The 26,010-nt window shown below is 45.6% G+C and overlaps 2 protein-coding genes across 4 annotated transcripts; one reads left to right on the top strand and one right to left on the bottom strand.

Moving 5' to 3' along the window:
• Window positions 1–835: 835 nt before the first annotated feature.
• On the top strand, window positions 836–3,740 carry NAXE (NAD(P)HX epimerase). Its single transcript, XM_027530069.1, is given in 8 exon segments — window positions 836–1,059; window positions 1,194–1,302; window positions 1,453–1,477; window positions 1,480–1,562; window positions 1,641–1,754; window positions 2,509–2,656; window positions 2,984–3,192; window positions 3,506–3,740. Coding segments are annotated over 7 exon segments (864 nt in total). The 5' UTR covers window positions 836–877; the 3' UTR covers window positions 3,187–3,192; window positions 3,506–3,740.
• GPATCH4 (G-patch domain containing 4) lies at window positions 3,617–11,698 on the bottom strand. Of its 3 annotated transcripts, none has more exons than XM_027530052.1 (9): window positions 11,599–11,698; window positions 10,561–10,639; window positions 8,295–8,431; window positions 7,769–7,842; window positions 7,569–7,661; window positions 7,388–7,474; window positions 5,628–5,719; window positions 5,348–5,398; window positions 3,617–4,824 (listed from the first exon to the last, which is right to left on the bottom strand). In XM_027530052.1, the coding sequence occupies exons 1-9, from the start codon at window positions 11,627–11,629 to the stop codon at window positions 4,071–4,073; spliced, it is 1,398 nt and encodes a 465-aa protein (XP_027385853.1). In that variant the 5' UTR covers window positions 11,630–11,698; the 3' UTR covers window positions 3,617–4,070. The 3 variants fall into 3 exon arrangements, with proteins under 3 accessions (XP_027385853.1, XP_027385858.1, XP_027385864.1); XM_027530057.1 differs by having other exon boundaries at window positions 10,525–10,639; window positions 11,599–11,662; XM_027530063.1 differs by lacking the exon at window positions 10,561–10,639 and having other exon boundaries at window positions 11,599–11,643.
• Window positions 11,699–26,010: the final 14,312 nt, after the last annotated feature.

Raw genomic sequence — 26,010 nt, 5'->3', positions numbered from 1 at the left:
TTTTGCTTTTCTCAGTAAACTAGCCAGGAATGGAATTCATGTTACAGAAAAAGAATAAACTAGCATAAAAACACCCTCCTCGATCCTGTTGTTGTTTAGTCGCTAAGTCGTGTCTGACTCTGTGACCCCATGGACTGTGGCCTGCCAGGCTCCTCTGTCCGTGGGATTCAAGAATACTGGAGTAGGTTGCCATTTCCTTCTCCAGGAGATCTTCCCCATCCAGGGATCCAATTCGCCTCTCTTACTTCTCCTGCATTGGCAGGCGGGTTCTTTACCTGGGAAGCCAGGTAAGCAGAGATAGGCGAGGCTAATTGAGTGGGGAGAGGGGTCCCAAGTTATATGAAACGCTTAGTAGTGTTAATAAGAACATTCACTTATTGAGCCCTATGTGCCTGACGCTGTCTACGGCTTTGCATGGAATACAACCCCATATGTACTCGTATCCCATTTTATAGACAGGCAACAAATCTGGAGAGCCAAGTTCACTCAGTAAGTGGTAGGGCAGGAACCCGGGTTAACTGCTGTGCTGTACAGCTTAGCAGTAACAGAACTGCTACACCAAAACATGAAGAAATGACGAATTATTATCGACGGGCGCTTGAGAGCAAAGCACTTCGGGTCATTTGTGAGGCAATATGAAAATGCTTCGGCGATGGGCAGGGACCCAGACCTTAAGACCGGACGCCCTGACGGAGGCGGGGCCGGGGTGGGAAGGCACCCGGGCGTTGGCGCACACGGTAACACGAGGAGAAGCGGCGGAGTTGCCAGTCCTAGGACCGCTTCCGGCAAGGGTGAGTGCGGGCCCGGCCCCTCGGGGGCAGGGCTAAGTGCTGCGCATGCGCCGGGCGGCTCGGAGGGCTCCCTCCTGGCTAGCTGGATGTCCGGTTTGCGGGCGCTTCTGGGGCTCGGGCTGCTGGTTGCAGGCTCGCGCCTGTCACGCGTCAGAGTCCAGGCCGGCTCCTGTCGCGCAGGAGCCACCTGGTGGGTACCGCAGCGACTGATCTCGGGTGGCCGCGGGGACTCAGAAGTCATGGCGAGTTCAGCAGTGAAGTACCTGAGGTAGGCGAGGTTCTGAGCGGGCAAGCGGGGCGTAGGACTTGGGTGGAACCCAAGGGGGCGGGACCTGGGGCGGCAGAGCCGCCCGCGCGAGGGAGCACCTGAGGGGTGGGGACTCAGGCCGTGGGTTTCCTCAGCCAGGAGGAGGCCCAAGCCGTGGACCAGGAGCTGTTTAATGAGTACCAGTTCAGCGTGGACCAACTTATGGAGCTGGCCGGTCTGAGCTGTGCCACAGCCATTGCCAAGGTCAGTGGCACAACTCTCGACCTTTGGGGCAAGCCATTGTACAAGCTCCCCTGGCCTAGGCACAACGAAGTGAGGGGAGGGACGGCCAGGCCAAGCCTGGTCTGTCACTGCCCAGAGTCCCCTCTGAATCCCCTTTGACTCTGCCTTCAGGCATATCCCCCCACGTCCTTGTCCAGGAGCCCCCTACCGTCCTGGTCATCTGTGGCCCTGGGAATAACGGAGGAGATGGCCTGGTCTGTGCTCGACACCTCAAACTCTTTGTGAGTACGCAGGGAAGGGCTGTGGGGGAGAGGTTTCCAAGACCTGGGCTTGACTTAACCCCCTTCCTTTCCTCATAGGGCTACCAGCCAACCATCTATTACCCTAAAAGGCCTAACAAGCCACTTTTCACTGCACTGGTGACGCAGTGCCAGAAAATGGACATCCCCTTCCTTGGTGAAATGCCCCCAGAGGTAGGTGGCTCCTGTTCACTGCCCTCCTCAGTACTGCTGCCTGCATCCTGCTCTTCCCTCACCTTTCCAGGCTGAGCTCACTTAGGACTCTTCCTCTCTAGATTAACTCTTAGAGGGCAGGGAGAGTGCCTGACACAGGTGCTTAAAGTATGCTACCTGAATGGAATTGGTGTCATAGGGTGTGCTCCATTTATGAGTTGCCAGGGGAAATAAATAAAGCTTTATTTCCCCTTAATCTCCCCTGGTCACTCTTTCCACACTGTAGCCAATTCCTCTTCCCCTAGCATGTGGTAAATACATTATGTGCCCCTCTTGGGAACTGACTACCTTATCCTTATCCTAAACCCTTTCTTCAGATGATGGATTTAGGAGTGGGTAACTTGAGAACGTTTTAAAATTCCTTAGCTCGTTTTACAGATGAAGAGACTGAGGTGCAAAAGAAGGTTAAGTGATTTGTCCAAAGTCACACATCAGTTCACAGCAGAGGCAAGGCCAGAGCCTGTCTCTCCTAACTCCGGGTCTCAGGCTGCCCTACACTGTAGCCTCTCCAGTGGTTGGCAGACACTCAGAGCGGAAAATGTGACTGGACTCAGCTTGGCCTCAATCAGTGACTTGCACTGAACTCCAGGCCTAGAATGAGATTAAAAATTCTCCCTGTGCCTATGGCCTTTGGGTACAGAGGACAGCCCTTTTCTGTTAAGGGTTCTTTATGAAGCTGCTAGCTCTGACATCTCCTTCTCCTGCTCTACCACAGCCGATGCTGATTGATGAACTGTATGAGCTGGTGGTGGATGCCATCTTTGGCTTCAGCTTCACGGGTGAGGTTCGGGAGCCATTCCGCAGCATCCTGAGTGTCCTGAATGGGCTCACTGTGCCCATTGCGAGCATCGACATTCCATCAGGTGCTGGGTTCAAGGAGGTTGGGGGGATCAGGGCCCTGCCCTGTCTTGAGGTAGGTAGGTACCTAGGAGTTCTTGTTTCTGATTCAAGGTTTCTGATTTCAGAGTCTAGAGGTGCAGAACAGAGCCAAAGTATGGCTGAGTTTAGGAATGCCCTTTATATGTTGACTGTGAGACCAGAGCCCAGGAGTATGTGCAGCTCCAAGGACATGATTTCCTCATGGGGTGACCCAGGGGGCTTCCCACTCCTTTAAGATTAGACCAGAGCAAGGTGTGGAAGGGGACTGGACATCTTGGTCCCTTCTGCTCTGACTACCACCACCTTTTCAGGATGGGACGTGGAGAAGGGAAGCTCTGGAGGGATCCAGCCAGACTTGCTCATCTCCCTGACAGCACCCAAAAAGTCTGCAACCCAGTTTACTGGTCGTTACCACTACCTGGGGGGTCGCTTCGTGCCACCTGCTCTGGAAAAGAAGTACCAGCTGAACCTACCACCCTACCCTGACACGGAATGTGTCTATCGTCTGCAGTGAGAGAAGGTGGGGGGCATTCTTTTCAATAAAGACTTAGTGCCTCTCTCCCAGAACTGTGGAGTCCTAGGAGCTCTTCTGACAATAACGGTTAAGAGATGGCACAGCCAGAGAGCAACTCTGGAGAGATGGTGCACTCTCTCTGGGAGAACAATATGCATGAGAGGTTTCTATGGCATTTGGGGGCAATGACAGTTGACTTTAAGATGCTGAAAAAGGCTCCCAGCTGAGGTATGCGTCCTTTACACGCACAGAGTTCTTATTAGGGATGCTGACAGGGAGCTGAGTGAGGTTCTGTGAACTCTCTCTTTTCACTTAACAGCATAGCAAGACTACCAGACTTAGAAGGAATTTCTTCAGAGGCCTCTAAGGAAACTAGTTTGTATTCAAGACCTTCCCGGGCTGAGAATGGAGATGACAGTCACAACTTATCTACAGGCTAGAAGACCAAGCTGATGTTTATTCAATTTGGTATAGTTAGAAACTGGCAATCTATGGGCTGAATTTACATGTTTTTCTTAGCCTTCAAAATAAAAAGTCAGTATATTTTCCATAGATCTACATTTTCAGCTTCTTTTAGCCAAGATGTCTCTTCAGATGTCTGCATTCCTATTGCCACAGCTCCCCGTATCCTGGTCCCTTAGCTGCCTGGCCCCTGCAGGTGCCTGAGTGCACCATCTCTGGGTTAGATGCTGTAAGGGGGACTTGCCTCTCCCTTGACTCAGACACGGCACTACCACTCTCCTCTCAGCAGACTGCTGTTCCGCAGCTGATTCCTCCTCAGGAGGGACTCCTCGCTGAGAGGGTGCCTAAGACTGCGTCAGCTCAGGCCCCTGAGGCCTCAGCTCCTGGAGGGGCATCAGTTGGGCCCCGCCGTGGCCTGGCCTTCAGTCTCTCTTCTTCTGTTTCTTCTTTTTTGCTTTCTGCGCAGTGTTGACTCCAGGTCCATCCAAGACTTCCTCCTCCTGATACTGCCGTCTTTTCTTCTTGCTTCTCCCCCTTTTCTGATCACTGCACGATCTGCTTTCTGCTTCTCTGGTCCCACTATCTACGAGAGCCTCTTCAACTTCTTCATCCTCTGTGTTCAAGTCTTCTTCCTCATGCTGCCGCCTCTTCTTGCTTCTGCCACATGGGTGAGTATATACTCTCCTCTCTGCTTCCTCTGTCCCAACTCCACTGACAGCCACCTTGCCTCCCTCATTATCTAAGACCGCCAGCTCCACCTTCTCCTCTTCATGGTGCTGCCCCCTCCTCTTCTTTTTCCTGAAGGACCGGTCGACGTGCTCTCTGTTTTTCAGTTCCCCAAGCCCACCTGTTCTTATGGTCTCTTCCTCATTTTCTGTGGCTGTGCCCTCTCTCTCATCTGTGACTCTTTCTTCTTGATGCCGTCTTTTCTTCTTCTTGCTTTTTCTGATGCTCTCGTCAGTGTGTTCTGAGTACTTTTCTGCACTCCTTCCAGTTGTTGTAGGCTCTTCCTCCTCTTTCTGCTTCCTTTTCTTTTTCTTTTTTTTGGGGGACTTGCTCTCAGACTGCAGTTGAGGGACCCCAGGGTCCTGGCCTTTGAGCCGAGCCAGGAAGGCCTGCTCCTGGGCCTCTAAGCGAGCAAGCTTAGCTTTCATTGTGATCCCAAGACGGGCAGCCCTGAAATAGATGGGGCCCAAGTCAGAGGGGGAGAAGGCAATGGCAACCCACTCCAGTACTCTTGCCTGGAAAATCCCATGGACGGAGGGGCCTGGTGGGCTGCAGTCCATGGGGTTGCTAGGAGTCGGACACGACTGAGCAACTTCACTTTATTTTTTCACTTTCATGCATTGGAGAAGGAGATGGCAACCCACTCCAGCGTTCTTGCCTGAAGAATCCCAGGGACGGGGGAGCCTGGTGGGCTGCCGTCTATGGGGTCACACAGAGTCGGACACGACTGAGGCGACTTAGCAGCAGCAGTAGCAGCAGCAAGTCAGAGGGAGGCTATCAGGGAAAAGAGGCCTAATCTTTCCCTAATCAGGCAAAGTTGGTAAGGAGGAGCTACCTATCTTCAGGCAGCTTCAGAAATGGGCAAAGAGTAGGAATCATTTCCTCTGGGGTGAAGAGTGGCACAGGCCACCCTCAATGGTGGGCTTGTGATGGGGAGAACAGAAGGGAGCCCAAGAAGCCAACCACTACTTACTTGTGTGCTGTTCGTCCCTCGCAGGCCTGGAGCAGCATCTCATCGGTCAGACTGTTGGAGAGGGGTGGGAATCAGGAATTACAAGTGGTGGAAAGGCTTGACCTCTCCTTCCCTCTAAAACATTCACCAGTGAGTTCCTATTTAGAACCTGGAAGTGCCAAAGATTAGTACAACAGTTCCACCCACCAAGAAGACCACAGTCAAGCGTTATACTGGTCCTTTCTTCTGAGATTTGAAGGCATCTCCTCCCATATGCCCCAGCACTAGAAAGAAGTCTCACACATTTGGAGGCTTGGGCTCCTGGCTGTCGTCATCACTGCAGCTTTCCCAGTCCTTGTCTGGCTTCTCCCCACTTGAAGTCAGTGTGGCCGTCTAGAAGGAGGAATTGTGGGGATGGACAAGGCCCACTCAACACCACCGTCATCCCACTTCCCTCTGGAAACCACTCCCAAACACCATCTCAAGTAGCCAGAGGCACAAATCTGTCAGCCCCCGACGTCATTCCTTACAGACCTCCAGAGAGGTGTGCCAACCTGCATATGTCAACTTGGGCAGGAAGTGGGCTGCAGTTGGGAATGGGTGGGGCAGGCGCAGTCCTGGCTCCCTGGCCCACAGCCAGCTAGCTAGTGGGCAAAACAAGGAGAAGGGAGGGACAAGTGCTTGGGTCATCAGGTCTTTACAGTGGGACAAGTGCCCCCTGGCGGTCATCTTATGGTTCTAGCAACAGACAATAAAGATGGTTCTTTTCACAACCTGTGCGCCCCCTGCCCCTGCCCCAATACCTATGCACAGTTCTTTATTTAACCAGGTTAAGAACCTACTATGGATTAAAAGGCTAGGGATACAGAGTGGAATAAGAATGAAATGGGTGCAGCCAACATAGATCCTACGTGGTTAACAGGGAAGGAGATGTGGCAGAACGTAGGCAACTATGAAGAAAATACTGGCGGACTACAGTCCGTAGTGTCCCCATGACTTAGTGACTGAACAACAATTATCTCTGCCAGAGGAGGGGTACCTGACTCAGGCTTCAGGGTTTGGGGAATAGTTCCTACAACTAACTTGGCTTTGAAAGACAAGGAAAAGGTCAGCAGGTAAAGGAAGCAGAATGTCCCAGACAGAGGGAGCATATGCAAAAATTTGAAGGTGAAAAAACACGGTACCTGAAAAAGATTCAGAATCAATCTGGCTAAAGCGTAGATAGAGGTCCTGAGAAGTGGCAAGAAACAGGCTAGGGAAGAAGGCGAGGACAAGGCCTGAAGGGCCATCCGAGTCAGTCTGACACCTGTAGACTGTGTCATCCTAGGTCAAGGAGGAGCCAGTGACACAGTGAAACTTGTGTTTTACAGAGAACACTCTGGATGCTTTGTGGAGGATGAACTGATTGGCATGGGGATTGAGATTACAGTGAGGAGCCTAGCTAGTTATGAGGCTGTGAAAGAAATCATGCAGGAGATGATGGTCTGAACTGGGGCTGAAGATGGCCACAGGATGAATGGGAGAGATCTGCTGGATAACATGCAGAGCCCTTAAGCAGGTAATGGAAGATGGTTAAATGTCAGCTCCCTTCCATTGGCACGCCAGAAAAGGGAAGTCTGAACACCTGGGTTCTAGTCCTTGGCTAGAACAGGTTTTTATTTTTACTAGCCACCTGTGGGCTCTTCAGTGAGCCACCTGCCCCCTTCTGGCCACATCTGCAAAATAAAAGACAATGGGTCCAATAATCTCTCAGGTCTCCTCTGGCTTCTAAGTCCTTTGAAATAGATGTCCCCGCCCTGCTCTCCTCTGGCAGCTCCTGACTGTCCCCCACCTCCCACTCCCTGTTGCAGCCCCCTCAGCAGATGGCAGGGATCCATGCAGCCTGAAGATTTCAATTCTTGCTGAGGATCTGGGCAGTCTGGGTCAGCAACAGCGAGGTTAGTCACAGGACCCCACTTAGGACAGTCCTGAGAACAGGTAGGGCATGCAAGGCAATTGTTCAGACCCCAAGAGACCAGGGAAGGGAAAAGGGTGAGCCCTCTCACCCCCAGCCTCTAATACCTTCACAAACTTCTGATACAGCAAGTTGGGCTTGGCATGATCCTGGCGGGTGGTCTCCTTAGATAGGTGTCTTATCTGTACTCCGTCCTGGGGGAAGTATGTGTGAGTGGATGCCACGTCACCCTCACCCCCACGTGTCCCAGGCCCTCATGTTTTACATGCCTACTATTAGAGCTTATACCTGCCGAGTTTCCACCACCAAGTTGGCTGCAGTCTTGTTGAACAGATCATTCCACCAGTGATTTGTGAACTCCTTGGCAGGGTCGTGTCCCACCTGCCAGAGAAATGTGAACTCAGGGCTTGTCATTCCCCTCCCTCATCCTATTTTCAAGGCCCCCATCTTCCATCCCCACTGACCTCCCACAGTCTGTCCAGTCTTACCCCATAAGTGTCCTGCTTCAGCGTCACCCTGAGGGCCTGGGTGATACCATTCTCCTTCCGGCCCAGGCCTTTGCCTGCAGAAGACAGCGAATGACCTGGCTTATTCCACTGCCTGCCCTAAGCCCTCACAAAGCAACCCTGGCACATGCCACTCCTTGTCATTCCACACACCTAGCATTGGGCGTGCCCTGTCCCTCTCAGAAACCCTCCCAGTTCACTCTTTCTAGTACCTCTCCAGACGGTCTGCATGTCTTTGAGCCCAAACTCTCTTTTCTCATAATTCTCTCAGGACAGAGGTCGTCTCTTTCCCATTCCCAGTTCTCTCAGCCACTTCCTTCTCACTATCCACAGTCATATTTCTTCCCTTTTCTGGAAATGTCAGCAATTTTCTTCTGCAAATTTTCTCTTTAACTTTTCCTCTTCCATTGAACAGACTACATAGAGGTTAATCCAGGATAATGCCTCTCCCCTGGGCACAGGGTAGTGAGGGAGTTGGGGGATGTGGAAGAGGCCCCACGGGAATCACCTTGAGTCCATCCATGCTTTAGCAACTGCTCCTCAGCAAACTTCATCCCCCGACTCTTGACCTCGGGGGTGATACTCATGGTGAGAAAAGTCACTGTCTTCAGGCTCTCACTGGAGAAGAAGCAGTCACTGTCATCCCTTTAAGAGCAGAGGAGAAAGTGCTCAAATCATGTACCAAATCCGTCCTGACTGCTCTTAGAATAATTCTTTCCTGGAGCTGAAGCAGAGACCGAGCTGGGAGGCCTGGTCCTTAGGGAGCTCCCTGACCACTGAGAGGTCAACATGCTGAAAGTCAAGGAGGACCAATATTAACAATAATACCTAAATTTATGGAGAGCGCACCACACACTTTGCTACGCTTTGCATGGATCATTTCATGTAATCGTCCCAGTCCAGGAAGATTTCCTAAACTTTGCATTCAGGAAAGTATTACTACCCTTTTGTACAAATGAGGAAACTAAAGCCTAAAGAGGTTAGGTGACTTGCTCAAGGTCACACAGCTGATGCACGTAGAATTCAAACTCAGGCAGCTGGTCTGCAGAATTCCCACTCTTTACCGCTACCTGACAACATCTCCCATGATTTACTACCATGTTAAAAACAAAGCAAAGCAATGAGATGTTTGTTAACCTGAGTGATGTCTGTCTGTGCTCAGCTGTGTGATTCTTTGTGACCCTTTGGTCTGCAGCCCGCCAGGTTCCTCTGTCCATGGGGTTCTCCCAGCAAGACTACTGGAGTGGGTTGCCATCTCCTCCTCCAGTTACAAGACAGCAGTGCTTAATAGAGCCTGTATCCTATACCTGTGCCCAGCATTTATACTGTCCTCTTACTTGGTGTGGGGGCTTCACCACCACGGTCTTTCCGTCTTGTTGGAGCACCCTTTTTGAAACTGTCCAGCTTGGAAAGGTGCTCTTATATTTAACAGGAGGATTACACATACTATTATACTGTCTCATTTAACCCTGACAGTTCTGTAAGACAGATATTATCCTTATTTTATAGAGGAGAAAAATAAAATCTCGGTTTCTTGCCTGGCTTCTTATACAGCTGGTAAGAGATGCAGCTAGAAATATGAGCCCAGGATGCATGACTGTATAGTAGCCCTGCTTCTATTACATTCCCAGCTACAAGTCATCCCTTAGTTATCAGCGGGGAACTTGTTTTAGGACCTGCCATTGATACCAAAACCCAAATTCTACACTCAGCCTTCCACATGCCAGGATTCAACTAACCACAATGGTACTACTGTAGTATTTATTGAAAAAACTCCACATTTAAGTGGACCCATGCAGTTCAAACTCATGCTGTTCAAGGACCCACTGTAGCTGCATTTCTTCATAGTCATTCAGGTGTTCCTCCTTTTTGGACTCCGCAATGCCATTATCCAATGCCATCACTGGAGGGACCGATGTTGAAGCTGAACCCACCTGATGCGGAGAGCTGACTCATTTGACAAGACCCTGATGCTGGGAAAGATTGAGGGCCAGAGGAGAAGGGGAGGACAGAGGATGAGATGGTTGGATGGCATCACCGACACAATGGACATGGGTTTGGGTGGACGCCGGGAGTTGGTGCCTAGAGTGCTTCAGTTCATGGGGTCACAAAGAGTCAGACACGACTGAGCGACTGAACTGAACTGAACTTATATGTCAAAATCTGCCTTGAAATGGTTAAGATGGCTTATTACACAGACATTCAAAACTAAGACAATCACTGCTGCTTTGAGTTACTAAAGTTAACTTTTGTATTAAGATCACTTATTAGAGGCATTGCAGAACCATTTTAAAAGTTGATTAATTGCAAAACTGGGGCTTCCCTGATGGCTCAGTGGTAAAGAATCAGATTGCCAATACAAGAGACGCAGGTTTGCTCCCTTGTCTGGGAAGTTCCCTTGGAGAAGGAAATGGCAACCCACTCCAGTATTCTTGCCTAGAAAATCCCATGGACAGAGGAACCTGTTGGGTTACAGTCCATGGGGTTGCAGAGAGTCAGACACAACTTAGCAACTGAACAACAACAACGGCACTACTGGAGTAATCCTCTAGCGTCCCCAAGTGAGGACTTTGAAAGCTAAAATTTTCATTTGTGTTTAAGAAGGTTTACTAAGTACGCTAGTAAAAAAATCAGACACATCGTTAAGTTACCTACCCCTCCTAAACATTACATATTAAGCTTAAGAATGATGACTAGTCTGGTTAGATATGAAAAGTAGTAAATTTAGGGTGACTCACATTTCTGTTCACACTTCTACTTTGAAGGATGATTACCTGAAAACATAACTTTCACCCTGAGAGTCCCAACAGAGAAGCATTGAGTGAAGAAATTGCCCTATCCTGCTTCTTGATACTGCAAGAGAAATAAAATTCAAACACTGAGGGCTTTAAGGACATTTCAAAACTCTTCCTCTTCTCATAAGTTATTTCTGATCTATTATAACAAAAACAACTAACATGCATTTACTCAGTGCCAGCATGTTGCTGTTTCACGCATATTATCTCATTTAATCCTTCCAACAACCCCACAGGGAGGTGTTTTGGGTTTTTGTTTTGGCTGCCCCAGGTTCCTTGCAGGATCTTAGTTCCCCAACCACGGACTGAACTCTAGCCCTCTGCAGTGAAGGTGCAGAGTCCCAGCCACTGTACCACCAGCGAATTCGAAGGTGTTTTTACTGTAACTTACAACTGAAGAAGTGGCACTGAGAAGTTTAGCTACCTGCACAAATCAAATAGCTGGTTAAGTAGCGGATCTAGGATCTCAGGCACTCCAGAACTGGTGTTCTCAATCACTACACACAGGTTCATAGCCATTTACGCTTTAAACTCTAAGACTTACCACAGCCTATGCCTTGTCGCATTAATTCGAAATTATATTATATACCACAGCCTATGCTTAGTCTTATTCTGCAATCCCTGATGCACTTAATGCAGCTCCTGAATGCGTTCAGTCCTTAATTGTTGAACTGAATGACACAGGTAGGAATTTCCTTAACCGACCTAGAACAGGTAACTGTGGACAGAAGCTAGATCCCAGGCTGTGCTCCGCAGTCTTTGCGAAGGCTGGGAGCACATTTTCAGGAACTGTCTTCTTTCCAGTCAACGTGAGTTTTCTGGAGAAGGGGCCCTGGGCTACCATTCTTACAGAGGTTCTTAAGAGCTGGCTCCTTTCCCTAGGGTTCCTTCCTGTGGAGGTTAAAACTCCAGCCCTCCGACCGCAGTTTCACTTGAGTAGAACTATTCTCTTTCTGTCACATTTGCCCCTGAGCCCGGGCTATGACAGTCACCATTTGGGGGACTGTAGCCCCTTACCGTCATTGCGAGGTCCTCTCCGCAGAAACATGTGACAAACGTGACTTGTGCGCAGCCATCTTCCGGAAGTGCTGTTTCGACCCTTCTAGGCTGTGGAAACCATAGAGATGCACGCTGGAACTGAGTCTCTGTGGTTCCCAGAGAAACTATTTCGGAGAGGCCGGCTAGCCATATGGTTGCCATAGAAACTCCGCCCCAGAGCGAGCCCATTTCTGGAGATTCTAGTGGTATTCTACTTATTGCCTCCCAGCAGGCCCTGAGCAGCTAAGGGACTTCAGTCCTACCTGGCTTTGTTGGGGTTCGGAGAATAGCTTTGGGTCCGACATTGACTAGTCCCAGGCACAAATACGAGAAAGGAAAAATTTAGGTGAAAGCATTGAGAGTGGCCTGAGAGGTTCGTGGAGGCAGAGAAGGAGGTAGTACCTCTGAGGTGATTAATAATTCAGGGGATGAATACTCAGCCTACGGGGACAGTTTTTTGTGTTGTTTGTTTTTTTTTTTAAATAAAATCCTAGAGGTAAGAGGTTTCAATAGGTTCATCAAACACATTTTGATTCACCACTGTGTGCCAGGACCTGTTCTTTGGTACTGGTGATACAAAAATGCATAAGAGACGAGTCCTGACTTCGAGGAGCACTTTGTCTAGCCCAAGCAAAGTTGGAAGCTCGAGTGGGACTGGAGAGGCAAAATCCCGAATGCATGATAGGTTGAGGAGTTCAGACTTGCCTTGTAAGTATGAGAATCCATTGAGCAGGAGAGGGAAAGAACATATTGCAAAGAAGTCAGCAAGAGAGGTTGCACATCCTCTCATCCCCACAGTGTTCTTAGGGGCCACTGAGCCACCCAGGAACTAAAATCTGAAGGAAAAGTTTTCCCTTATTTGCGTCCCTATATCAATATTTACGGTAACTTAGCCCCCCCCGCCCCCCCCCCCCCCCCCCAGGATCTTCAAAAGAGAAAAGCTGCCATTTCACTCAAGCTTTGTCACAATTGCTCAGTATGTCATACTACCTCATTCCAGTAAGTTTTTTTTTTTACATGAAATTAATTTTACTTTTAAAATATGCTACATGGGAACAATACCTTAAACAATGGATCTTGGTTAGTGGGCTTTTAGATGCTTTCGTAAGTGATGTGGAATGCTTCAAACATACTGTTCAGAGGTTGGATTCAATAGAGGAACATTTCGTGAATGGCAGTCAGATCTGAGTCCTTTTCCTGCTCAAGAGCAACCTTTCCCTGGTCCATAAAATTAGAATGTTGGACTAGTGCAATCATCTTTACAAACTTGGTTTTATTGTAGTGTCTCAGGAGCCACTGAGAAAATTCCATAGATAGGGTTTCAATTTCCACCATTTCCTCACTCTATCTCCCCTGTCTATCTAATATTACATATTATACTGTGGTCATAAAAGAAGTTTGAACACTCATGAATAGGGCAAGGGCCCTTTTCAGCCCACAATTTCTGTTCAGCATACTCTTTGTTGGCCATTATGAAAACCTAATGGCCATAATTTGTTGAATTGAACATTCAGAAAACTAAGATCATGGCATCCAGTCCCATCAGTTAATGGCAAATAGATGGGGGAGGGAAAATGGAAACAGTGACAGACTTCATTTTCTTGGACTCCAAAATCACTGCAAACAATGACTGCAGCCATGAAATTAAAAGACACTTGCTACTTGGAAGAAAAGCTATGACAAAACTAGACTGCGTATTAAAAAGCAGAGACATCGCTTTCCTGTAAAGGTCTATATACTCAAAGCTATGGTTTTTCCAGTAGTCATGTATGGATGTGAGAGTTGGACTATAAAGAAAGCTGAGTACCAAAGAATTGATGCTTTCAAACTGTGGTGTTGGAGAAGACTCTTGAGAGTCCCCAGTCAATCCTAAAGGAAATCAACCCTGAATATTCATTAGAAGGACTAATGCTGAAACTGAAGCTCCAGTATTTTGGCCACCTGATGAGAAGAACCAACTCTTGGAAAAGACCCTGATGCTGGGAAAGACTGAGGGCAGGAGGAGAAGGGGGCAACAGAGAACGAAATGGTGGACAGTATCATCTACTTGACGGACATGAGTTTGAACAAACTCCAGGAGATAATGAAGGACAGGGAAGCCTGGCGTGCTGTGGTCCATGGGGTCGCAAAGAGTTGGGGACGACTTGTTCAGTCGGAGCAACTGAACAGCAACAACAACATAACTTGTTGACTCAAGATTCCGAGTCTGGCCTAGGAACTTGAACTCCTGCTCTGCCTGGTTCACTCAGTTGATAAACATTTATTAAGGGTCTTCTATAGACCAGGGACTAAAGGTCCAGCCCTTGTTCTGTTGGGCTTCTTGATCATGTGGGGGTGTAACAAGTTACCATGAATTAATATCAGTGAGTGATGAGAGCTGTGGCAAGGTCGGAACACAGTGCTGGGGGGGTAAGAGGAGAAGTCAGGGCCCCTGCAGGCCTGTCCCTGGGGGCTATGTGAGGTTGCCAAAGAAGAAATGGGCCTCCAGGAGTTCGAAATTTCAGGGGGTTCAAACTTCTCACAAGAGTTGTACAAAATAAAAGCCATTATGAGAGCGCAAGAATACATGACTATTTATAAGGTAAGCTCAGGGTCTTTCTACTCCTCCATCTTAGCCCCTCCCAGTTCTGAATGCTGGGAAGTCCAAGATCAAGACACCAGGTTGATGACCTTCTGGTGATGGCCCTTTTCCTGATTCATATCTGGCAACTTCTTGCTGTGTTCTTTTGTAGTGGAAGGGGCCATGACTACTTGTAAGAAAATAATCTGAAATGCAGACATATAAAGATCAGCGGAAATATTTATTACAGGAATATTTATAAAATGGGGGGGAAAATGTAAAGAACCTAAATATTCCGCAACGGGAGAATGGCTAAATAACTTACAGTGGGACCACTCTTGCTTACTGCCCAGTCACTGAGTCATGTTTGATTCTGTGACCCCTTGAACTGCAGCACACCAGGTTCCCCATCCTTCACTATCTCCCAGAGTTTGCTCAAAGAGTGGAACTATACAGTGCCCTAATACATAGTCTTAAAAAATGAATGTTAAGAAGGATTCTTAATAATTTGGGGGAAACGTCTGTGATATGATTGAAGTGAAAAAAGCAGGTACAAATTGGTCCTAAATAGTAAGAGCCATCTATGTTAAAAAATTAATCGACTATGGCATCAAAAATAAATAAAACACTTAGTAATTTACAAAATATAGCAAAAAAAAAGTACAATAATTATACACTGAAAATTCCAAAATGGCATTGAAAGAAGCAAAAGAAGACCTACATAAATGGAAAAATACCTGTGTTTATGGATTGTCAGACTTAATAAGATCACAGTACTCTCCAAATTACTTTGCCAACAAAGTTTCGTCTAGTCAAGGCTATGGTTTTTCCTGTGGTCATGTATGGATGTGAGAGTTGGACTGTGAAGAAATCTGAGCACCGAAGAATGGATGCTTTTGAACTGTGGTGTTGGAGAAGACTCTTGAGAGTCCCTTGGACTGCAAGGAGATCCAACCAGTCCATTCTAAAGGAGATCAGTCCTGGGTGTTCATTGGAAGGACTGATGCTAAAGCTGAAACTCCAGTACTTTGGCCACCTCATGAGAAGAGTTGACTCATTGGAAAAGACCCTGATGCTGGGAGGGATTGGGGGCAGGAGGAGAAGGGGACGACAGAGGATGAGATGGCTGGATGGCATCACCGACTCGATGGACATGAGTTTGAGTGAACTCCGGGAGTTGGTGATGGATAGGGAGGCCTGGCGTGCTGCGATTCATGGGTCGACTGAGCGGCTGAACTGAACTGACTCTCCAAATTGGTCTACAGATTCAGCACAATCTCTATCAAAATCCTAGTCAGATTTTTGCATCACTCGACAAGTTGATTTGAAAATTCAAGTGGAAATGCCAGGGATCCTTTCTCTTGAAAATGAGCAAAGTTGAAGGACTAACACTTCCTAATTTCCAAACTTACGACAAAGTTATAATCATCAAGACTGTGGTTCTGGCACAGGCTTGATATAAAGATCAACAGAATAGAAATGAGGGTCCAGAAATAAATCCATACATTTACAGACAATTAATTTTCCACAAGAATGCAAAGACGATTTAATGAGGAGAGAAAAGTCTTTTCAACAAATGGTACTAAGACAATGGGATAGCCACATGCCAAAAAATGAAGATGGACCCCTACCTCACTTCATGTGCAAAAATTAACTCAAAATGAATCAAAAACCTACAGTTAGAGTGAAACCTCTAAAACTCTTCAAGTACAGATGTAAATTTTCATAACTTTGGATTAAACAATAGTTTCTTAGATATAAATCCAAAGGTACAAGCAACCAAAGAAAAAAACAGATAAATTGGACTTCATCAAAGTTAAAACATTTGTGCTCCGAAAGACACCATAAAGAAGTAAAAAGAAGGAGTTTCCCCAGTGGCCTAGGGGTTAGGATCCCACCATGGCCTGGGGTTCAATCCCTGGTCAGGGAAGTAAGAACCTACAAGTGTTGCAGTGCAGCTGGAAGAAAAAAGAAAGAAAGAAAGAAAGTAAAAAATTTCTCTACAGAATGGAAGAAAATACGTAAATTAAAAAATGGGTAAAAGATTTGGATACACATTTCTCCAAAGAAGATTGGCAAATGGCTAATAAGCTCGTGAAAAGATGCCCAACATCACTAGTTATCAGAGAAAGACAAGTGAAAACCACGATGCGGTGTCATTTCACACATGCTCGGATAATTGTAATTTAAGACTTTTAAAAAAAAAATGTGGACCATCTTTAAAATCTTTACTGAATTTTCTGCAGTATTCCTTCTGTTTTATGTTTTGGTATTTTGGCCATGAGGCATGTGGGATCTTCGTTCCCCAACCAAGGACTGAACCTGTGCCCCCTGCCTTGGGAGCACAGGGTCTTAACTACTAGATCATCAGGGAAGTCCTGGGTAATTGTCATTTTTAAAATAAGCAATAACAAGTGTTGGTGAGGATGTGAAGAAATTGGAACCCTCATACACTGCTGGTGGAGAGGTAATACGGTGCAACTGCCTTGGGAAACAGTTTGAAAGTTCCTCCAAAAGTTAAATGTAGAATTACTGCATGATCCAGCAATCCCGCTTTTAAGTATACACCCAAGAGAACTGGAGACATATGTCTGTACAAAACCTGTACACAGATGTTCATAGAAGCACTATTTATAATAATAGTTTAAAAGTGGAAAAAATCCAAATGTCTCTCAACTGATGAACAGATAAACAAAATATGGTAAATTCACAGTGGAATATCATTCAGTCATCAAAAGGAATAGGGTGTTGCTACATTCTACAACATGGATAAACTAGGAAAATATACTAAGTGAAAGACACCAGACAGAAAAGGCCACATACTGTTTAATTCCATTTACGTGCCTTTGTCTGAGTAGGCAAATCCATTGACATAGGTCAATTGGGAAGAGGAAAATGGAGTGACCACTAACAGATACAGGGTTTCTTTTGGGGTTGATGACATGTTCTGGAATCAGTGGTGATGGTTAAACTTGGGACAATACTAAAACTCACTGAATTGTACACTTTAAAAGGGTAAATTTGATGTTATGTGAATTATCTTTTAAAAATTCATATATACAGTAAAAGAACAAGAGAAGAATGCTAACATGTTATAGGCAGTCATTCTGAGATGAAAGAGCTGTGGGTGTGTCCCTTTCTTTATAACTTTTTTCTGAATTTTAGTTTTACTATAATTAACCTATTTTATCAGGAAAAATGACTTTAAAACAGCAAATGGATACAAATCAGAGTTCCTTGGTGCTAAGAAACTTGGTATGAAAATAAGGAGAAATATCATTGGAGGAGGGAATGGCTACCCACTCCAATATTCTTGCCTGCAGAATTCCATGGACAGAGGAGCCTGGCAGGCTACTGTCCATGGGATCGAAAGAGTTGGACACAACTGAGCAACTTACATTTTCACTTTTTTCATGATTGGTAACAGGGGGATCTTCAAGAGGAGGTAAGTGTGGCCCTGAGATGACCAACACTTGAATTCCTTTCTAAATTTCTGGAGCAGAATGAAATCCTAAAAACTAGGTATTAGGTTATTTTTCTTTACTCTAAGTCTGCCCAATGTCATAAAAATCATACTCTGCTAACAAATACCTTTGGTGCATAAACTTATATAACATTTTCCTCTACCTCTTCTCATTTATTTATTTGTTCTATTACTGAACTGCAAGATTGAGGGAAGAGAAAAGAACTTGTGGTTGCAACTACAGTATGGGGATTTTTAAAAAGTTTGTATCACAAATATTGACAATGTTTATCTAGTATAATGTGTGTGTGTGTGTGTGCGCTTTGACTGTGCTGCAAGGCTTTCGGGATGTTATTTCTCCCACCAGGGATTGAAACCAGAAGTCCTCCAGTAGAGAAAGCGAGGAGTCCTAACCACTGGACCACCAGGGAATTCCCTAACATAATATTATTTTTCTGTCTGTCTCTTAGAGTTTTTCTTTAGGCTGATAGTATTTCCTAATCTTCAGGCCTAGGCAGTTTCTAATTTTCCTATTCCATTAACCATTTGGAATTTATAACAATAAAAATAATACAATTTCTTGTGTAGAGTGCTCTGCTATTTAAAAATAGTGGATTTCATTTAAAACAGTGGTTTACAGTTTGAAATATTTTCACAAACATTAATATATTTGATTTTCAGCCTAATCCCATGTTGTACACAATCTTCCCCATTTGTAAGTAGATAACCTGAGGGCAATGAGAAGGCAATGGCACCCCACTCCAATACTCTTGCCTGGAGAATCCGATGGACAGAGGAGCCTGGTAGGCTGCAGTCCATGGGGTCGCTAAGAGTCAGACACGACTGAGCGACTTCCCTTTCACTTTTCACTTTCATGCATTGGAGAAGGAAATGGCAACCCACTCCAGTGTTCTTGCCTGGAGAATCCCAGGGACGGGGGAGCCTCGTGGGCTGCCGTCTAAGGGGTCGCACAGAGTCGGACACGACTGAAGCGACTTAGCAGTAACCTGAGGGCCATTCAGCACAGAAAAAGGAAATCGAATGGTCTCAGCCACAGGGGGTTGTTCTTTGACGCAGTTTAGTGTGTGTTCTGCTTAACAAACATTTATTTCTCTTTGAATCATCACTGCCACTGCTCCTTGGTCCCATGCTTCTCTCCGGTCTGGATCAAGACCTTTCTCTAAGTCTGGCATCACGGTCCCTATACTTCTCGTCTCTAACTCTCCCTGGCCTCAGTGTCCCCTGTGAAGGGGCCTGAACACCCCAGAGCCTGTCCATGCTGGTTGTGGTCGGGGGTGGGGAGAATGGGTGAGGGGAGAACCACCGAAGAGGTCTTCTTTCCTCTGTAGTGCTTGCTGCCCCTTATAGAGTCAGCTTAGAGGATTAAAGTTTTCAAGACAGCAGATACTTCCAACTTGGGTTGCTTTTTATATTTAAAAAATGAAATGGAAAAATTTCAGTAAAAATGTCATGGAAAATTTTCTGAACGGGGGAAGTATGAAAGACACCAACATGAGTGGGAGCAGAGGTAGGAAAAAGGACTGAGCTGAAAAGAGAAACACCTCATTCCTTTGACACTGCTGCCGCATATATCAAGAAGGAAAACACTCTTGAGAAACTGGAACTCTCCCTCTGAACTGAAGCTTAGCTAAGCCTTGGCAAGCAAGAGTCTGAAGGGCGCTCTGAGTCTGGTAGACGCCCCCAGAACTTTAAAGTCCCTGCTGTAGCATTCCCATTTCAGAATGTTCTCCGCCTTAAACAAATGGTGATTTTCCATCAGGGCCCAGGACGCCAGCTGAGGGCGGAGTCCCTCGCTCTGCAGGGCCTGTCAGTGGGTAATGCAGCCTTCTCCCGCCACCTGCTGGCTATGTGATGTATTGCATATTAAATCATGAAAAAAGTCAAAACAGTTCAGTTCAGTCGCTCAGTCGTGTCCGACTCTTTGCGACCCCATGAATCGCAGCACGCCAGGCCTCCCTGTCCATCACCATCTCCTGGAGTTCACCCAAACTCATGTCCATCGAATCGGTGATGCCATCCAGCCATCTCATCCTCTGTCGTCCCCTTCTCCTCTTGCCCCCAATCCCTCCCAGCATCAGAGTCTTTTCCAATGGGTCACCTCTTCGAATGAGGTGGCCAAAGTATTGGAGTTTCAGCTTCAGCATCAGTCCTTCCAATGAACACCCAGGACTGATCTCCTTTAAGATGGATTGGTTGGATCTCCTTGCAGTCCAAGGGACTCTCAAGAGTCTTCTCCAACACCACAGTTCAAAAGCATCAATTCTTCGGTGCTCAGATTTCTTCACAGTCCAACTCTCACATCCATACATGACCACTGGAAAAACCATAGCCTTGACTAGATGGACTTTTGTTGGCAAAGTAATATCTCGGCTTTTCAATATGCTGTCTAGGTTGGTCACAACTTTCCTTCCAAGGAGTAAGCATCTTTTAATTTCATGGCTGCAATCACCATCTGCAGTGATTTTGGAGCCCCCCAAAATAAAGTCTGACATTGTTTCCACTGTTTCCCCATCTATTTCCCATGAAGTGATGGGACCAGATGCCTTAAGAAACAAAAATGCCTTGAAAATCTGGAAGGACAGACAACAAAATGTAAAAATTTAATTCTTTCTGCATGGTAGGATTAAGAGGGATTTTCCTTTTTAAATGTTTTTATGTTTGTTAAATTGCCTGCAATTAGGAGCCTCATTGTGGGATCAGTTTTTAAGAAAGCAATAAAAAGTGGTCCTCCAATTTAAAAATTATTATTCTGTGACTTATTCTGGCTTCACTTTTTAAAATTTATTTATTTTTAATTGGAGGATAATTGCTTTACAATGTTGTATTGATTTCTGCCATACATCAACATGAATCAGCTGTAAGTATACACATGTCCCCATCCTCCTGAACCTCCTTCCCACCTCCCGCCCCATCCCACCCCTTTAAGCTGTCACAGAGCACCGGGTTGAGCTCCCTGCATCACACAGCAAATTTCCACTGGCTCTTTATTTTATATATGGCTTTGTTGTTGTTCAGTCGCTCAGTTGTGTTTGATACTTTGTGACCGCATGGACTGCAGCACACCAGGCTTCCCTGTCCTTCATTATCTCCTGGAGTTTGTTCAAACTCATGTCCATTGAGTCTATGATGCCATCCAACCATCTTATCCTCTGTCATCCCGTTTTCCTGCCCTCAGTCTTTCCCAGCATCAGGGTCATTTCCAATGAGCTGGCTCTTCATATCAGGTGGCCAAAGTATTGGAGCTTCAGCTTTAGTGTCAGTCCTTCCAATGAATATTCAGGCTTGATTTCACTTAGGATTGATTGGTTTGATCTCCTTGCAGTCTGAGGGACTCTCAAGAGTCTTCTCCAGCACCACACAACTCAAAAGTATTGCTCAGCCTTCTTTATGGTCCAACTCTCACATCTGTATATGACAACTGGGAAAACCATAACTTTGACTATATGGACCTTTGTCACAAAGCAATGTCTTTGCTTTTTGATATGCTGTCTAGGTTTGTCATAGCTTTTCTTCCAAGGGGCAAGTGTCTTAATTTCATGGCTGCAGTCAATGTTAGCAGTGACTTCAGAGCTCAAGAAAATGAAATCTGTCACCACTTCCCCCTTCTATTTGCCATGAAATGATGGGAACAGATGCCATGATCTTCGTTTTTTGAATGTTGAGTTTTAAACCAGCTTTTTCACTCTCCTCTTTTATCCTCATCAAGAGGCTGTTTAGTTCCTCTTCACTTTCTTCCATTAGAGTGGCATCATCTGCATTTCTGTGGTTGTTGATATTTCTTCCAGCAGTCTTGATTCCAGCTTGTGATTCAACCAGCCCAGCATTTCACATGATGTACTCTGCATAGAAGTTAAATAAGCAGGGTGACAATATACAGCTTTGTCGTACTCCTGTCCCAATTTTAAACCAGCCCGTTGTTCCATGTAAGGTTCAAACCGTTACTTCTTGATCTGCATATAAATTTCTCAGGAGACTGGTAAGGCTAACTGGTAAACCATATCTTAAGAATTTTCCACAGTTTGTTGTGATCCACACAGTCACATATCATGCAATAATGGATATGATAAAGGACAGAAATGGTAAGGACCTAACAGAACTAGAAGAGATTAAGAAGAGGTGCCAAGAATACACAGAAATATACCAAAAAAAAAAAAAAAAAAGGTCTTAATGACCTGGATAACTATGATGGTGTGGTCACCTACCTACAACTGGACATCCTGAAGTGTGAAGTCAAGTGGACCTTAGGAAGCATCACTATGAAAAAAGCTAGTGGGGGTGATGGGATTCCAGCTTAGCTATTTCAAAATAATGCTTAAACTGATGCTGTTAAAGTGCTGCACTCAATATGTCAACAAATTTTGAAAACCCAACAGTGGCCACAGGACTGAAAAATATGTTTTCATCCCAATCCCAAAGAAAGGCAACACCAACAAATGTTCAAACTACCATACAATTGTGTTCATTTCCCATGCATGTAAGATTATGTTCAAAATTCTTCAAGCTAGGCTTCACCATTCTGAAGTTCTTGTACCAAGAACTTCCAGATGTACAAGCTGGGTTTAGAAAAGGCAGAAGAACTAGAGATCAAATTGCCAACATTCGTTAGATCATAAAGAAAGCAAGAGAATTCTGGAAAAACATCTACTTCTGCTTTACTATGCGAGAGCCTTTGACTGTGTGGATCACAGCTGGAATATTATGCAGACATGGAAAAGAATGAAGTTTTATGTCACGCACTAATAGGAACAGATGCTCACAACATATTATTAGGTTAAAAAAAGCAAAGTAGGGAACAGTTTGTATAATATAATCTCAAATAGTTTTTAAAAAGAATATATACCTGATGTATATTTCTATTTATCTGCATTCTTGTAGTTTCTTTACAACTTTCTGGGCATTTACAGAAGAAGCTTAACAATAGTTTAATTGCTCCAGAAGATAAGAAGAAGGAAGGATTTTGCTTTTCATTTTATTCCTTTGTTTGTAGATTAATTCTTTTTTATTCTGTTCATGCATTAATTTTGTTGTATTTTGGTGTATGGATGTGAGAGTTGGACTGTAAAGAAAGCTGAGCGCTGAAGAATTGATGCTTTTGAACTGTGGTGTTGGAGAAGACTCTTGAGAGTCCCTTGGACTGCAAAGAGATCCAACCAGTCCATTCTGAAGGAGATCAGTCTTGGGTGTTCACTGGAAGGAATGATGCTAAAGCTGAAACTCCAGTACTTCGGCCACCTCATTCGAAGAGTTGACCCATTGGAAAAGACTCTGATGCTGGGAGGGATTGGGGGCAAGAGGAGAAGGGGACGACAGAGGATGAGATGGCTGGATGGCATCACCGATTCGATGGACATGAGTTTGGGTGAACTCCAGGAGATGGTGATGGACAGGGAGGCCTGGCGTGCTGCGATTCATGGGGTCGCAAAGAGTCGGACACGACTGAGTGACTGGATTGAACTGAACTGAACTGAACTTGGTGATAGAAATAAGCGGAACACTGACTTATATGCGTTCATGGTATCTGTGTTCTTAAGATCAGGTGATCCCTTAGAATCAATCAATCAGTATCTGTGTTTTGATTGATTCTGTTCCCTTTGGCACTTCTTCCCCTTACCAAAGCTAAGGACTAAAATATATTGAGTGCATTATATGAGTCAGTTTATTTTTGTCGCTAAGTAGTATCCAACTCTTTTGTGACCCCATGGACTGGAGCACACCAAGCTCCTCTGTCCCTGGGATTTTCCAGGCAAGAATACTGGAGTGGGTTGCCATTTCCTTCTCCAATATGAGTCAGGCTCAGTTCTAATTACTGATGTTGTTATCCTCATTTTCCTATGAAAACAATGAAGAGAAGGTAAGGTGCCTAATGTTATCCAGCTAGTGGGTTGCCTGAGATTGATCTCCAGATACTCAAATTCCAGAGCCTGTGAAACTCCAACATTATGCCCTGCCTTTTGGTTAAGCTTGCAGGAATTAGAGAAAGAAGACCTCAATTTTATCTATCTACTCAGTCAACATTTTCTGAATGCCTCCTATATGCCATGTGAGAAAGCTGTCAAATTTGGGGGAGGCGATGACTTCCTGGAGGAAGCACAAGGGATGCATTATGATGTCTCTGATGTAGCTAATGAAACTGAGTTGCTGTACCAGTGGCGGCCCACTGGAGCCGCAGCCTTAACTACAAGGAGGCACTGTAGGGGACTCTTGCTGAGAATGGCCACCCCATGCTCGTGCCTTTGCTGGTTCTCTGCAGGCTGGCGACACAAAGGAGCCTACCCTCAGAGAGGTTCAGGCTGTCAGGACACTCCTGTGCCAGTTCTGCAAGTGGATCTGCAGTTGGAGGGAAAACAGCCAGAAGTATAGGGAAGCTGAGGAGTGGAAAAACACATTTCTCTAAGTTATTTGTTAACACACATTAAAGATTGGCTTAACTCATTAATGAGGGAACTAGAAGAAGACAAAGGAGCTGCTTTGAAGAGCATTTGAGAAACAGGGAATTTATATAGTCAATAAGCAAAAGGAATACTGAAATAAGACTGCTAATTTAGATATGATTGGTCAATTTTCCAGAACAATAGAACCAAAATACCTTTGTGGTTAATTTCTCTATTGGGCAATAAAACCCTATTGTTTTAGCAACTTTAGCAAGTTAACCACTAACCATGGTTGTGGTAGTTTAGTCACTAAGTCTTATCCGACTCTTTTAAGACCCCATGGACTGTAGCCCGCCAGGCTCCTCTGTCCATGGCATTTCACAGACAAACATACTGGAATGGGTTGCCAGTTCCTTCCCCAGGGGATCTTCCCAACCTAAGGATCAAACCCAAGTCTCCAGCATTGCAGGTGGATTCTTTACCAACTGAGCCTCCAGGGAAGGCTAACCACTAACTATCAGATCAGATCAGATCACATTAGTCACTCAGTCGTGTCTGACTCTCTGCGACCCCATGAATCGCAGCACGCCAGGCCTCCCTGTCCATCACCAACTCCCGGAGTTCACTCAGACTCATGTCCATCGAGTCAGCGATGCCATCCAGCCATCTCATCCTCTGTCATCCCCTTCTCCTCCTGCCCCCAATCCCTCCCAGCATCAGAGTCTTTTCCAATGAGTCAACTCTTCGCATGAGGTGGCCAAAGTACTGGAGTTTCAGCTTTAGCATCATTCCTTCCAAAGAAATCCCAGGGCTGATCTCCTTCAGAATGGACTGGTTGGATCTCCTTCAGAATGAACTGGTTGGATCTCCTTGCAGTCCAAGGGACTCTCAAGAGTCTTCTCTTGAACACCACAGTTCAAAAGCATCAATTCTTCGGCACTCAGCCTTCTTCACAGTCGAACTCTCACATCCATACATGACCACAGGAAAAACCATAGCCTTGACTAGACGAACCTTTGTTGGCAAAGTAATGTCTCTGCGTTTGAATATGCTATCTAGGTTGGTCATAACTTTCCTTCCAAGGAGTAAGCATCTTTTAATTTCATGGCTGCAGTCACCATCTGTAGTGATTTTGGAGCCCAGAAAAATAAAGCCTGACACTGTTTGCACTGTTTCCCCATCTATTTCCCATGAAGTGATGGGACCAGATGCCATGATCTTCGTTTTCTGAATGTTGAGCTTTAAGCCAACTTTTTCACTCTCCACTTTCACTTTTATTAAGAGGCTTTTGAGTTCCTCTTCATTTTCTGCCATAAGGGTGGTGTCATCTGCATATCTGAGGTTATTGATATTTCTCCCGGCAATCTTGATTCCAGTTTGTGTTTCTTCCAGCCCAGCGTTTCTCATGATGTACTCTGCATATAAGTTAAATAAACAGGGTGACAGTATACAGCCTTGATGAACTCCTTTTCCTATTTGGAACCAGTCTGTTGTTCCATGTCCAGTTCTAACTGTTGCTTCCTGACCTGCATACAAATTTCTCAAGAGGCAGATCAGGTGGTCTGGTATTCCCATCTCTTTCAGAATTTTCCACAGTTTATTGTGATCCACACAGTCAAAGGCTTTGGCATAGTCAATAAAGCAGAAATAGATGTTTTTCTGGAACTCTCTTGCTTTTTCTATGATCCAGGACTGTAAATGTTTTATCTTTTTTGATTGTAGATTATTTATCAAATACACTTCAACAGCAAAGTTACAATCTCCAAGAGAACCAGTTGAGTGTTAAGCAAGCTTTTAAACAGTCTACCAGAGCGACACCAAAAAAACCCCCAAACTAATAAAAACCCCAATAATCAAAACAACTCTGGGCAACCCTATGGACTGTGCCCGCCAAGGTCGTCTGTCCATGGTATTCTCCAGGCAAGAATACTGGAGTGGGTTGCCATGCCCTCCTCCAGGGGATCTTCCTGACCCAG

Source organism: Bos indicus x Bos taurus, chromosome 3 (genome assembly GCF_003369695.1).
Source record: "Bos indicus x Bos taurus breed Angus x Brahman F1 hybrid chromosome 3, Bos_hybrid_MaternalHap_v2.0, whole genome shotgun sequence".
Classification (NCBI taxonomy): Eukaryota; Metazoa; Chordata; class Mammalia; order Artiodactyla; family Bovidae; genus Bos; species Bos indicus x Bos taurus.
Note: the sequence above shows the minus strand (reverse complement) of the source record. Positions and strands in the feature narration are given on the sequence as shown.

What these genes read in the sequence shown, in the direction of transcription:
- GPATCH4 (XM_027530052.1), bottom strand. Translation starts at nt 11,629, where the DNA reads ATGTTTCTGCGGAGAGGACCTCGCAATGACG. An exon ending in TGAAGCAGGACACTTATGGG is followed by an intron (nt 7,662 to 7,768) that starts GTAAGACTGGAC and finishes TTTCTCTGGCAG; the next exon opens with GTGGGACACGACCCTGCCAA. An exon ending in TGGTGGTGGAAACTCGGCAG is followed by an intron (nt 7,475 to 7,568) that starts GTATAAGCTCTA and finishes TACTTCCCCCAG; the next exon opens with GACGGAGTACAGATAAGACA.